Raw genomic sequence first — 13,138 nt, forward strand, 5'->3', positions numbered from 1 at the left:
AGGGTATTTGGACCTTCTGAAAACTATTTCTTTGCTGTTGTTGTTTTTGTTCCTTTGTGAGGTGTTTTCCCTTCTGACCACCTACCTGTCTTTGAGGAAAAAACTTTTGGGGTGACTGAAGGCTTACCTTTATAAGTAAGCCTTTTTGAGTTGGGTAAGGGGAAATTCCCTTTTTTTCCAAAAGAGTACTCTGCACAATTCTGTTGAGTTTTTACCACAACACTCCTCAGAGAGGTCTGTTTTTATTCACCCTAAAGAATATATAATCCTAGGTTATAGGCTACAGACAATATCTACTACAGCCTAACTAACTTATTCTCAGAGAACCAATGTAGATTGTAGGCTATTGCTGACATCATTATCTAAAGGGATTATCTATAGTATTATTATTATATTATTATTAATAATTGTGAAACATTTCTTTATATAAAACTCCCAAATAGAATGATAAATTCTTCAAAACAATTTGCCCTACAAATAACGATCATAATCGGGCGTAGCTCTGACATGTGCTGGCAAAAATGCAGGTTTACTGCTTTTCACGAACAATAAAATCATTGTTCCACAGTCTAAATTAATTTTTAACTTGAACTTAAAATTATGCACTTAGCTTTCATCAACTTAGATGTTTCCAGGATCCATGGTAATGAAGAACTAAATTTTTGGAGCACTGGCTTGTTTACCGACCAGAAAAGGAATGGCTTCTTGGTCCGTTTTTGGTTGCATGTTAATAATATGACGTTGCATGTGCATAACCACTTCTTCCTGCTGGTTTTGACGTAAGTAAAGTGGGTTTTGGCAGGCATTTGCCTAGGATAAGAGAAAGTGCCCTCTTACAGAGTCCATTTATACTCTATCACGTGTTATATCGTTTATCATTACGGCACAATAACCGGCCACAAGACCAGCTAAAAGAGATTTCTTTGACATTAGTCTGGTCACCATGGAGCTGTGGATAGACCATGGAAGGGTAATTCTTGAGGACGAGACAGCGACTATGCTATCAAAAGTATTTATTAGTAAATTCATATTGAACTCTACCAAAACTTTCCTTTTCATAATTTTTTGTAAGGCAAGAAATAAATATTGCAGTAGAATCAGTTTGGCATTTTTCTTATAAACCACATTGTAATTGCAGTTCCCTCGCACACATGATGCCCTGCCAGTTAAGTTCAGAACACCTTCACAAAGAAAAACTACTCTTAGTACATTCACTAATATTGTTGAAGGTGAAGCTGCAGACCTAGCAAAAGATTTCCAACGGTTTTTGTTTGCAAGCAATTTGATAGAACAACTCTGCAAAGGAGTGAATAACATTGGGAGTATCAGGTAAATCTTGGTTTCATTCACTAAACAGTCAATAATTTATGAATTTCAGCATTAGCAAAGTAGATAGATATGCAATATAGGTTAGTATAAGAATTTAAGTTTGTGAGGTAGAACTAGTTACAGTGAAATTCATTTATGTTCTTGAGGAGTTAATCACAAACAAAATTTCACTTTAATTTAGCCATCAAAACTTTCAATAAAACTTCTGACTTGCCTTGACAAATTATTTTCGTACATTTGACTAGAGACTATAAAATTTTTTGTAAAGCAAAGATTATTCATATAATTTCCATTCATCTTTTTTTCAGTGAAGTTTTAGATCAAATGCTGGACAATTTGGCACATGTTGATTGGCTTATTAAATTCAATTTGCTCACCCATGGTAGTGGGCTGATGTTTGTTAAAGCAGTTCTGCTCTATGTTCGTTCTGCAGCCCATTAGACCTGCAGCTTTTTCTAGGTATGCAGTATTTACAAAGTTTTTGTAGATTATACTAAGGATGCTTTTCATTGTTTATTACATTACCTTGAGTATGGTAAATTTAGGATATATTTTACCTCCAGTAAATTTTCATCAGTTATAGGATTTTCTACCTTATCACATACGAAAACAAATCAGTTCTCTTTACCAAACAATAAGTACTTGTATTTTCATGGTAAAATGGTACATCAGCAAAGAAGTTGGCAAGCTTCAATGATTGAAAGTAAACGGTAGAAGAGAGACCTATGCAATATCTGTCCTAAAAGTAGTCTTGGACAAGTAGTAATATTTTCAATACACAAGTTATATAAAGCCAGTGTAAGTGTTGAAATATGTTGCAGTAATCCAGCGTATTTCAATGTTTACACCAGCTTTATATAATTTATGTAATGAAAACATTAATAATTGTACACAACATATTTAGGTCAGTAATTGTACTGTTCTACTGTGAAAATGGAAGTATTGTCTGGTAAACAAAACTGATTTGTTTTCTTGAATGATTACTGCTCATGTGGACATAAATAGAAATGAGGATGCTGCTGAAGCAGCCAAGGTAGCTGATACTATCACCAGATCAAAAACAACCTCTCTTGTTAGTGAATATTTACCTTTTTTTAGGAAATGGTAGATTATATGTAGTTATGAATAACAATAAAACAGACCAAACCCATTACTATCATATTGTGGCATCTTTCAAAGCACAAAAAAAGTATTTCAGTTTCATCTTTGAATGGTGAAAGTCATTTGATTCATGGAGATTTAATGAATAACTTACATTGGAAAATATATAATTATATTTTTGTAATTTGGTAAGGTTCAAAACGTAAAACAATTGGTGTCTTGTTGGTGGGAATTGATAGTTGGAGCAACCAAGTAACAAGCAAAGCAAAACTGAAGTTGGAGCGACCCAGTAACAAGCAAAGCAAAACTCAAGTCTTGTTTGGTCGGTATGAAGTGTGTTTTAGCAGTCTTCCACCAGACACCATGGACCAAGCATTAGTTCCCAGCATTAAGAAGTGCCTGTTTTAAATATTAATGATGCCTCTTTTTATTTTTTTGAAAGAGACAATCACCATTTACTTAGTATATAACTTGTGCATCAAAAACCAATGGCTTCCTAAGCATGTTCAAGACCAAGTAATTTCTCCCAAGATCATGCAGCAAGTCTACCCCCACTGGACAGTTGAAGAAACTGGTAAGCTCTAAAGCACTTGAAATCTGCCTTACTTGACATCAGTTGCTTAATGGACTGACAATATTTTTCCAAAAAGCCTTTGATAATTGGTCAGGAAAAATGATTTTGAGAGACAATGTTAGTATTATAGTAATGGTTTACTAGAACGTGGATTTAAGCTTTGATGCTCGTAGCCTGTACTGCCGTGATTTAATACTAGTGGTTGAATACGAGATGATTGTATATTTGATGGTTTGTGGCTTTGATTGTAGGATTAGATAGTCTCATCTAATGTTTATGTTTGCTGATTGAATGTTTGTGTTTTAGATTCAGTTAGATGGACTTAGGCTTTTGACCAGGGGGGGGGAATTGCCCAGGTTTGCTGAACTGTAGTCAGTTCTAGGGACTCAACTCAAGATTCCTCCCTCCAACCAGTGAGTCTTCCTATTGTAAAGGACCCAGGGTTTGTATATCATATAGGAACAAATCACAATTTTGTACATGAACTTCCCTGCCAGGTATATACTTAGCTATAGTCTCCGACGTTCCCGACAGAATTTCAAGTCTCGCGGCACATGCGACAGGTAGGTCAGGTGGTCTACCTTACCCGCCGCTGGGTGGCGGGTGTATGAACCAATCTACCTCTCCAGCCAGATTTTCTCTGTCGCTTGAAACGATAACAACTGTTGTTGTTTCCTTCCGATAGATTCTTCGATTCTCGCTTGCCTGGAGATTGATTTGGACTTTTTTGGTAACGTATTCGCTCTATTTTGGCTTGGCATACGCTTATTGTGGACCATTATTGACTTGCGCTGGATTTTCTTGTAGAATGTCTGCTCTTGATTCTGTTCCCAAAACTCCGGTTTTGTTTAGAGTATGTTTGACTGATGGATGTAAGGTGAGGTTACCGAAAGCTGCGGTTGACCCTCACACCATCTGTGTTAAATGTAGGGGGAATGAATGTTCGTTTAGTAACCCGTGTCAAGAATGTGAGGTTTTGAACGAAGATGAATATAAGGCTCTTTCTTCTTATATTAGGAAACTTGAAAGAGATAGAGTGCGTAAGGCTTCTTCCAGGAGTTCGAGCAGGTCGAGAGTGAGTGAGAACGAAACTAACATTAATGTAGTTTTAGAATCTTCCTCCCAGGTCTCAGCCCCTGCTCCCCGCGCCGAAGCCGTAGATTCGTCTTCAGAGGCGGCGGCCTCAAAGGCTTCCTTGCGTTCTAAGGAAGACTAGACTCTTCGAACTGATCATGGTAAGAGTGCCAGTGATGATAAGTGCAGTGTCCCCAGTGATGTGGAGGGTGCGTCTGACCGGCTCCTTAGTGCCTCCAGGCCTAGACCTCTTCCAGACTCCCAGTTCCAAGGGAGGAGGAAAGTCGAAAGCCACAGGAGGGCTAGGGAGAGCCCCCACCGGTCAGGCGTCCCCTCGGCAGATCCTGAAGTTCGCTCCCAGGCTGCCTTGGATCGTAAGAAGAAGGAGATACTTCGCCAGTGTTTCTCGTCGTCTTCTCCTTTGCCGAAGCGTGGTTGGAACTCTAAGGAGGCTTCACGCCGGTTGAAGAGGGCTTCGGAGGCTCCCTTCAGTACTTTAGCGTCCAGCCCAGAAGACTTTTCTGAAGTAGCTTCCTTGCAAGCAAAGAAGCCTAGGAGATCCTGTGATCGCCCTTCTTCTCCCGCTCCTCGCTCTGAGCTTGCTTTGGAAGAAGATCCTGTTGACTCACCGACTCGAGTGCTGGCGGGCCTACAAGCTCAGATCTCGGCCTTGGCGGACTCCTTAGCATCGAGATCCCGTAGAAGGAAGGATGTTTCTCTCCCTATTAAGAGATCGAGGCGCTTTACGTCGAAGGACCGCTCTCCTCGTAATCGGCGATCTCCTTCTTTTGAGGATGCTTCAACACATCGTAGGATTTCACGAGTGGCACCACTCCCCTGGCTCTCTTTCTGAGGTGTCGAGGCGCCAATCGTCGGATAGGCGCTTAATGGATTACGAAGGTATTTCCCCAGATCAGATTCCTGCCTCCGGTAGACGCTCCGCCCCGTCTGTTTCTCCTTCCTCTAGAGTTCGTTCAAGAGGAGAGAGTCGCTCAGGTCAAGGAAGGCTTATTTCGTCGTCTCCGTCTCGTCGTTCCTCTCCTCGTCTTCTCCGAGAGCCTAGGGAATGCCCTTCTGAGAGTAGGCACGCTTCTCCTTCCGACTACTGTTATCGTACTTCGGAACCCGTGACTAGTAGGCGCTCTTCACATGGAGTTCGCTCCTCGCCTGTAAGACATCAAGAGTCTAGTAGGAGCCCTGCGCCTGGTAGGCGTCCTCTTAGTAGCTGTTCTCCTGGAGAGAGGCGCCTTGAACCTCGACTGCTTCGTTCTCCTAGTAGGCGCTCTTCGTTCTCGAGGCTCCCTACTCCTGACTGGTCCCCTCTTGCTAGAAGTCAAGAACGCCTCAAGCGCCCTTCCTCGGTTAGGCGCTTGGACGTTCTCCCCTTGGTAAGGACCAAGATCTTGCCGAACGCCCTGTTCCATTTAAGCGCTCGAAGCATAGCAGCCGCTCTCCGCTTCGTAGGCATCAAGAGCCTCTCAAGCGCCCCTGCTCCTGACAGGCCCTCTACTCTTAGCAACATTTCTCCGCTTGGTAGGCGCCAGGATTCCCCCAAGCGCCCTGTGACTGATAGGCGCTCGGCTCCTAGCAGCTGCTCTCCTCACGATCGGTGCCAGGATTATAGTAGGCGCTCTCCCTCTCATAAGCTCCCTGTGGATAGACGTGGTGACGGGAGTCCTTCCTCTTTTGCTGTTAAGATTTCGTCTTCTTCTAGGAAGGACTGCGTGATGAGACAAGAATTTTCGGACAAGCGTCCTTCAGTTTCGACTCGTCGCTCTCCTGTACGCCGCTCTCCTTTGGACTCTTCTCCTCATTCAAGATGTTTGTCTCCAACATCGCACTGTACCCCAGCAAGGAATTCATCTAAGGATCCTCCTCGTTCTCCTCTTCAAGAAGACAAGGAAGGCTCTGAGGAAGAAACGAATACATCGGCAGCAGTTTCTTCGTACAAGAAGCTCACAGAGCTTCTCCTTCAGGAGTTTGGGGAGTCGCTGAGCCCTACTGCTCCTCCTTCTCCACACTCGTTGTTCTCCACGGCGAAGGCAACGAAAGGGTCTTCGTGTGTGAGAATGAAACCGACTCTATCTATGAAAAAAGCGCTCAAGAGTTTCGGTTCATGGATGCGAACCAAAGAGGAAGCGGGGAAAACTATGTTTGCCTTCCCTCCGTCGAAGCTTTCCGGACGGACCAGATTTTGGTATGAGACAGGAGAGCCCTTGGGACTGGGCCTTCCGTCCTCAGCTGACGCAGATTTTTCGGCCCTGGTAGATGCCACTAGAAGATCAGCTCTGAACTCGGCCAAAACTACGTGGGCTATGAACGAAATGGATCACATTCTAAAGGGCATTTTTAGAGTGTTGGAAGTGTTCAACTTTCTCGATTGGTCCTTTGGAGTCCTAGCCAAGAAAACTCAAGGACCAGACCCTTTTTCTCCGGAGGATTTGAATTGTGTTTTATCCTGTATGGATAAATCGGTGAGGGATGGAGCCAGTGAAATCGCTTCACTGTTTGGGGCAGGGGTCTTGAAGAAAAGATCAGTATTTTGCTCCTTTATAACTAAGTCTGTCTCACATGCACAGAGATCGTCTTTACTGTTTGCTCCTCTCTCTGCGCAGCTGTTTCCTAAACATCTTATTCAAGACATATCGAAGGCTCTCTCTGCCAAAGCTACGCAGGACCTTCTAGCACAGTCTGCAAGGAAGCCTCGTCCTTCCTTCCCGACTAAGACGAAGAAAGCGAAGTCCACCTCTCAGGAACCCTTTCGAGGGGCTTCTACCTCTAGATCCTCTTCGTTCAGAGGTCGTAAACCAAATAGAAGAGGGAGGACTTTTGCAAAGTCAGTCAAACCTCCCAAGTAAGACTCAAGTCCTTCAGACAACTGTAGGCGCCAGGCTTTTACAGTTTGCAGAAGTCTGGGCCCAGAAAGGCGCAGATTCCTGGACCCTTTCAATAGTGAGGAAGGGCTACCTCATTCCGTTCTCTTCGAGGCCTCCCTTGACGACTACCCCGAGGGAGTTGACGGCCAGATACAGGGACCCCATCATGAATCAGGCCCTCCAACTAGCAGTAGATCAGATGCTGGAAAAGGAGGCGATCGAACTAGTGGCAGATCATCATTCTGCAGGCTTTTACAACCGCCTTTTCCTAGTTCCGAAATCCTCAGGGGGATGGAGACCGGTGTTGGACGTAAGCGCCCTGAACTTCTTCGTCGAAAAGAAGAAGTTCACGATGGAGACCACTGCTTCGGTGTTAGCAGCTCTCCGTCCAGGGGACTGGATGGTGTCCTTGGACTTACAGGACGCTTACTTCCACGTACCAATCCATCCTTCCTCGAGGAAGTTTCTCAGATTCATGATGGGGGGGGAGAATTTTCCAATTCAGGGCCCTGTGCTTTGGCCTCTCGACGGCCCCCCAAGTCTTTGCGGCCATCATGAGAAATGTAACACAATGGCTTCATCTAGAAGGGGTGAGGATATCGCTCTACCTCGACGATTGGCTTATAAGGGCCAATTCCAGAGATCGTTGTCTGAAGGACTTGAAGAAAACCCTGGATTTGACGTATTCCTTAGGACTCCTGGTCAATCTACAGAAGTCAAGTTTGATTCCCACTCAAGAGTGTGTTTATCTGGGGATCCAGATGAACTCTCTGAGTTTTCGGGCTTTTCCGTCGCAGGAGAGGATAGCCCGGGGACTCGAGAAAGTAACAACCTTCTTAGGGAAAGAAGTATTTACAGTGAGGGAGTGGATGAGTCTGCTGGGGACGCTCTCCTCACTGGAGCAATTTGTTTCCCTAGGAAGGTTGCACCTGAGACCGCTCCAATTCTTTCTTCATCGGAATTGGAGTCGTCCTTCTCAGGATTTGACGTTCTCCCTGTCCATTTCACATCAAATCAAGAAGGATTTAACATGGTGGGCAGATCCCAACAAGTTCTCGCAGGGACTGTCTCTTCAATCCCAGAACCCCAACCTGGTGTTGTTCTCCGATGCGTCGGAAACAGGTTGGGGGGCGACTCTGGGAACCAAGGAGGTGTCAGGAACCTGGATGGGAGACCAGTTTTCCTGGCACATCAACAGGAAGGAACTAATAGCCGTGTGGCTTGCTCTGAAAGAGTTCGAGTCCGATGTGACAGGAGCAGTTGTGCAGATAAACTCGGACAACACCACGGCTCTGGCATACATCAGGAAACAGGGGGGGGCGCATTCCTTCTCTCTGTACGAAACAGCAAGAGATCTTCTTCTGTGGGCAGAAGAAAGGGGGATCAAACTTCTCACCAGATTCGTACAGGGAGAGAGGAATGTAAGGGCAGATCTCCTCAGCAGGAAAGATCAGGTCCTTCCCACAGAGTGGACTCTGCACCAAGATGTTTGCCAGAGCCTTTAGAAGTTGTGGGGCAGGGCTCACTTAGACCTGTTTGCAACTTCAAAGAACAAAAGACTGGATCTTTATTGCTCGCCCATCTCAGATCCAGGGGCAATAGGGATAGACGCTCTTCTACTCGATTGGAAAGGACTCGACGTATACGAGTTTCCCCCCTCAAGATTTCTGGGGTGGGGTGACTTTAAAAAAGTTCGCAGAGTCAGATTCACGAGGAGGTGTACATGATAGCTCCCTTTTGGCCAGCACAAGAATGGTTCACAGAGGTGCTGGAATGGCTGGTGGATCTTCCTAGATCGCTTCCTCTAAGGAGCGATCTACTTCGACAGGTACCACAAAAACCTCCCCGCTCTCAGTCTGACTGGCTTCAGACTGTCCAGAAACTGGTCAGAGCGAAAGGCTTTTCGTCATCAGCTGCTAAGGCAATCGCTAGAGCTAGGAGGTCTTCCCACCTTACGAGTGTACCAGTCGAAGTGGGATGTCTTCAGAAGATGGTTGCAAGAGAAATAACGTTTCCTCTTCCAGTACCTCTGTGACCCAGATTGCAGACTTCTTTTTATTCCTAAGACAAGAATGTGGTCTAGTCGTTTCAACGATTAAAGGTTATCGCAGCATGTTGGCGAATGTCTTTAGACACAGAGGCCTCAATTTATTGGAGGATAAGGACCTACATGACCTTATTAGGTCTTTTGATACAGTGAAAATACAGTTTCCTAAGACGCCTAGCTGGAATTTGGATGTGGTCCTTCAATTCCTTGGGTCCTCTAGATTTGAACCCCCTAATTCAGCCTCATTCAGAGACCTTACTAGGAAGACACTGTTTTTTGATGGCTCTAAGCTTCCGCAAAAGGGTGAGTGAGCTTCAAGCGATTGATGGTAATGTGGGTTTTAAGGAGGACTCTCTCATTTGCTCTTTCCTTCGTGGGTTTCTTGCGAAGAATGAAAACCCATCAAATCCATGGCCCAGGAACTTCGAGATTCGTGGGTTATCTTCGCTGGTAGGAGAAGAACCCGAGAGAACTCTTTGCCCAGTGAGAATGGTAAAATACTACCTTAGAAGAAAAGAGCAACTGAAAGCCAATCGAGAGGTCCTGTGGGTGTTCAGTAAAAGACCCTACTCATCCCTTGTCAAAGAACGCATTGTCCTTCTTCTTAAGAAGTCTCATAAAGAACACACGGTTCTGCAGGGAAGAACATCTTAGGCTTCTTAAAGTGAAAGCCCACGAAGTAAGAGCCATAGCAACTTCTCTTACTTTCAACAAGAATATGTCCGTGCGGAACCTGATGGAGACAACTTTCTGGAGATGTCAGTCAGTTTTCGCGAACCACTACTTACGTGATGTGAGAATCACTTACGAAAAATGCTTCGCCTTGGGCCCGTCCGTATGTATCGGCGGATTCGGTGGCTGGGGCAGGGAGCTGGACTCATCCTTTTTAGTAGTATCCCTATTTTTTCCCTTAGTCTTGTGTTTGTTTTTTGTGGGTGCCTTAAAGAGGATGCAGGAAGGCATCTCTCTTTAGGTTGTAATTACTAACCTTTAGTTGTCTGGTTAGGTGGTCTGATGAGTGTGGCTCCTTGCAATGGTAGTGGTTAGGACCTGTTAAGCTAACGGACGAGTTCCCTTTAACAGGATCCGACTTGGATTCTACCACACAAAGGGATCAGATATCCCAGTGGTAGATCCGAGAGTCTTTCAGCATCAGGTCACGTCCTAGCTGTAGCTCTCCAGGCAATGCAGACTCAGAGACAGTATCAATGAAGTCTTCTGCCTGAACAGGTAAGAACCAAGGTTATTTTTATATACTACAACATCAGTTGTTTCCTATCTCTCCTTATTACTTTAGCTGTCTCTTACCCTCCACCAAGGGTGCCAATCAGCTAAGTATATATCTGGCAGGGAAGTTCATGTACAAAAATGATATTGTTAAACTACAATAAAGTTTTGTACATACTTACCTGGCAGATATATACGTCTAATGGCCCACCCAGCCTCCCCTCAGGAGACAGGTGGAAGAGAAAATCTGGCTGGAGAGGTAGATTGGTTCATACACCCCCGCCACCACCCAGCGGCGGGTAAGGTATGACCACCTGACCTACCTGTCGCGTGTGCGCGAGATTTGAAATTCTGTCGGGAACGTCGGAGACTATAGCTAAGTACGTATATATCTGCCAGGTAAGTATGTACAAAACTTTATTGTAGTCTAACAATATCATTTTTTAAAAAGTAAATTGTATTTTTCCTAACTATATAAACCATGAGGTCCTTTACACTAATTGCCCACCTTAGGCACCCCTCATTCTGAAACATGGCCAAAAGTAATTGGAGTGTTTATGTCTGGGCAGGCGGGTCTCCAAGTCTACGGGTGGTAGTCATTGCCTAACCACCTTGTTCAAGAAATTAAAACACCATTCCAGCTACGCCACAAAGTAATTCCTATAGTATACCTTAGTTTAACCAGACCACTGAGCTGATTAACAGCTCCAATGGCTGGCCCGAAGGATTAGATATTTTTTACATGGCTAGAAACCAGTTGGTTTCGTAGCAACGGGACCTGCAGCTTATTGTGGGATCCAAACCACATTATATCGAGAAATGAATTTTTATCACCAGAAACAAAATTTTCTCAGATTCCTTGTTGGCTGAGCGGAGAATCAAACTTCGGACACAGATTGGTAAGCAAGCACGAAAACTACCTGTCCAACAAGGAACTAATTTTCTATAGTAAAGGACCTCAGGTTTGTATAATTAGGAAAAACACAATTTACTTTCAAAAATTGTGATTTTTGCCATGTTGTGTAATCTGATTATTTACTTTTTTATTTTTACTGCGGAAACCTCTCTAGAAGGGCAGCTTGTTACTCCAATAATTATTATTTAGCTCTTAACAGTGTGCTTTTTTAAACTTTCGAAATGTTTTTGGAAAGGCATTATCAGATATTTAATCAATAGAAGTTGCTTGAAAACATGGATTATGGTGTTTTAAATTGGTTTAACTATTGTGAAGTCATAAAATATTACGGCTTTGGCTTGATGGATCAGTTCCAAGTATAAGTTCCTTGATTTTTATATCTTGTAATATTCTTAGTCGTCCAAAGTAGTACATATCACAAATTTTTTATAGATTTGTATTTTCCTAACATACAAACCTGAGGTCTTTACATTGGGAGTTTCTCCTGTGCTTAGCTAGAAACCAGTTATGAGAATTTAAAATGTAATACAATCAAGGTATGGTGGTGTAATACATGCGTCATCCAATTGGGTCAGCGAGGGGGCAGAGCATTACCTCATTTGCCCCAAAGTTATCCTCTGATGCATCATTGATCTTCCAGCCCAGGGAAACTAAATGAGGGATGGCTTGAGGTGAGCCATTAAGGTAAAGACCTCAGGGTTCTGTTAGAAAAAATTATAATTTCATAATAAAAGTAAGGGTTCGTATATTCTTACAAAGTATTTACATAGCTATAGTAGGTGACAAGCCCCGCACACTAATGGGAGAGTACTGGGAATGATTAGACAATCTCATTCTGTTTGTGCCCTTATGCCCATCTGAGGGGAGGAAGACAGGCAGTGATTCTGTAATTACTTGGTAAGTATATAAGAAACCTAATTTGTTCCTATACAATATACAAGCCCTTGGGCCTTTACATTAGGAATTGTTTACGGAGACGCTGGAATTCAGCCATTAAAACTCTTGAGCAAGTTGGTTAGGCAGTAACTACCTGCCCAGATGTAAACATTCCACTTTGTTTTTGCAGACGTGTTTTTGTGAGCTCTTCCCTGACTGTTGTTAAACTTGTTTTTTCCCTGTGGGATCTTTTTTTTTTATTGTTTCTGAATATATTTTGATATACTGTGTTTGGTATATTAACCCTCTTACGCCGATTGGACATATTAAACGTCGAGTCAAAATGTCTCCCGTATGCTGATTGGACGTATTATACGTCGACTCAAAAAAGTTTTTTTTTAAATTCGCGGAAAAATACTTATAGGCATACCAGCCGAAAACTTTTGAATCACGCGCTTGGGGGATGCTGGAGTTCTCGGATCAAGGCGTTGTTTTGTTTACAATCGTTACGCAGGCGCGCAAGCGCGAATTTCTTTGTTCATCGCACTTAAAAAGTATCAGTGACACATCTCAAAAAATTATTTTGTCACTTTGACATAATTTTTGCACCGTTTTAAATTATCCGTTACATGAAGTATTATATATGAAAATGTGTGCAATTTTATGTAGAATACAACAAAAAAATACTAATGATTGTAGCTTTTATCAGTTTTGAAATATTTTCATATAAATAACGATAAGTGCTAAAATTTCAACCTTCGGTCAACTTTGACTCTACCGAAATGGTAGAAAAACGAAATTGTAAGTTAAATCTCTTATATTCTAGTAATATTCGATCATTTGCCTTCATTTTGAAACAAATTGGACGTCTCTAGCACAATAGTGCTAGAGATTTATGGTGAATTTATGAAAAAACTTTTTCCTTATGTCCGCGCAGTAACTTTTCCGATAAATTTTTTTTGTGCGATTGTCCTAATTTCATGCACAATACAACTAAAAACAACCCATGGTTGTAGCTTTTATCAGTTTTGAAATATTTTCATATAAATAACGATAAGTGCAAAAATTTCAACCTTCGGTCAACTTTGACTCTACCGAAATGGTCGAAAAAATGCAAT

At 42.9% G+C, this 13,138-nt stretch overlaps 1 protein-coding gene across 3 annotated transcripts in view; it reads left to right on the forward strand.

Moving 5' to 3' along the window:
• LOC135221673 (uncharacterized) overlaps positions 1–13,138 on the forward strand; it is a 159,512-nt gene that overhangs the window by 121,362 nt on the left and 25,012 nt on the right. For 2 of the 3 annotated variants that reach the window (XM_064259394.1, XM_064259393.1), the window contains exons 3-4: positions 1,139–1,329; positions 1,638–1,788. In XM_064259394.1, the coding sequence (XP_064115464.1) occupies positions 1,139–1,329; positions 1,638–1,770 (324 nt within the window). In that variant the 3' untranslated portion in view covers positions 1,771–1,788. The remainder of the gene's footprint in view (positions 1–1,138; positions 1,330–1,637; positions 1,789–13,138) is intronic. The other variant, XM_064259396.1, reaches the window with a different exon arrangement.

Source organism: Macrobrachium nipponense, chromosome 3 (assembly GCF_015104395.2).
Source record: "Macrobrachium nipponense isolate FS-2020 chromosome 3, ASM1510439v2, whole genome shotgun sequence".
Lineage (NCBI taxonomy): Eukaryota > Metazoa > Arthropoda > Malacostraca > Decapoda > Palaemonidae > Macrobrachium > Macrobrachium nipponense.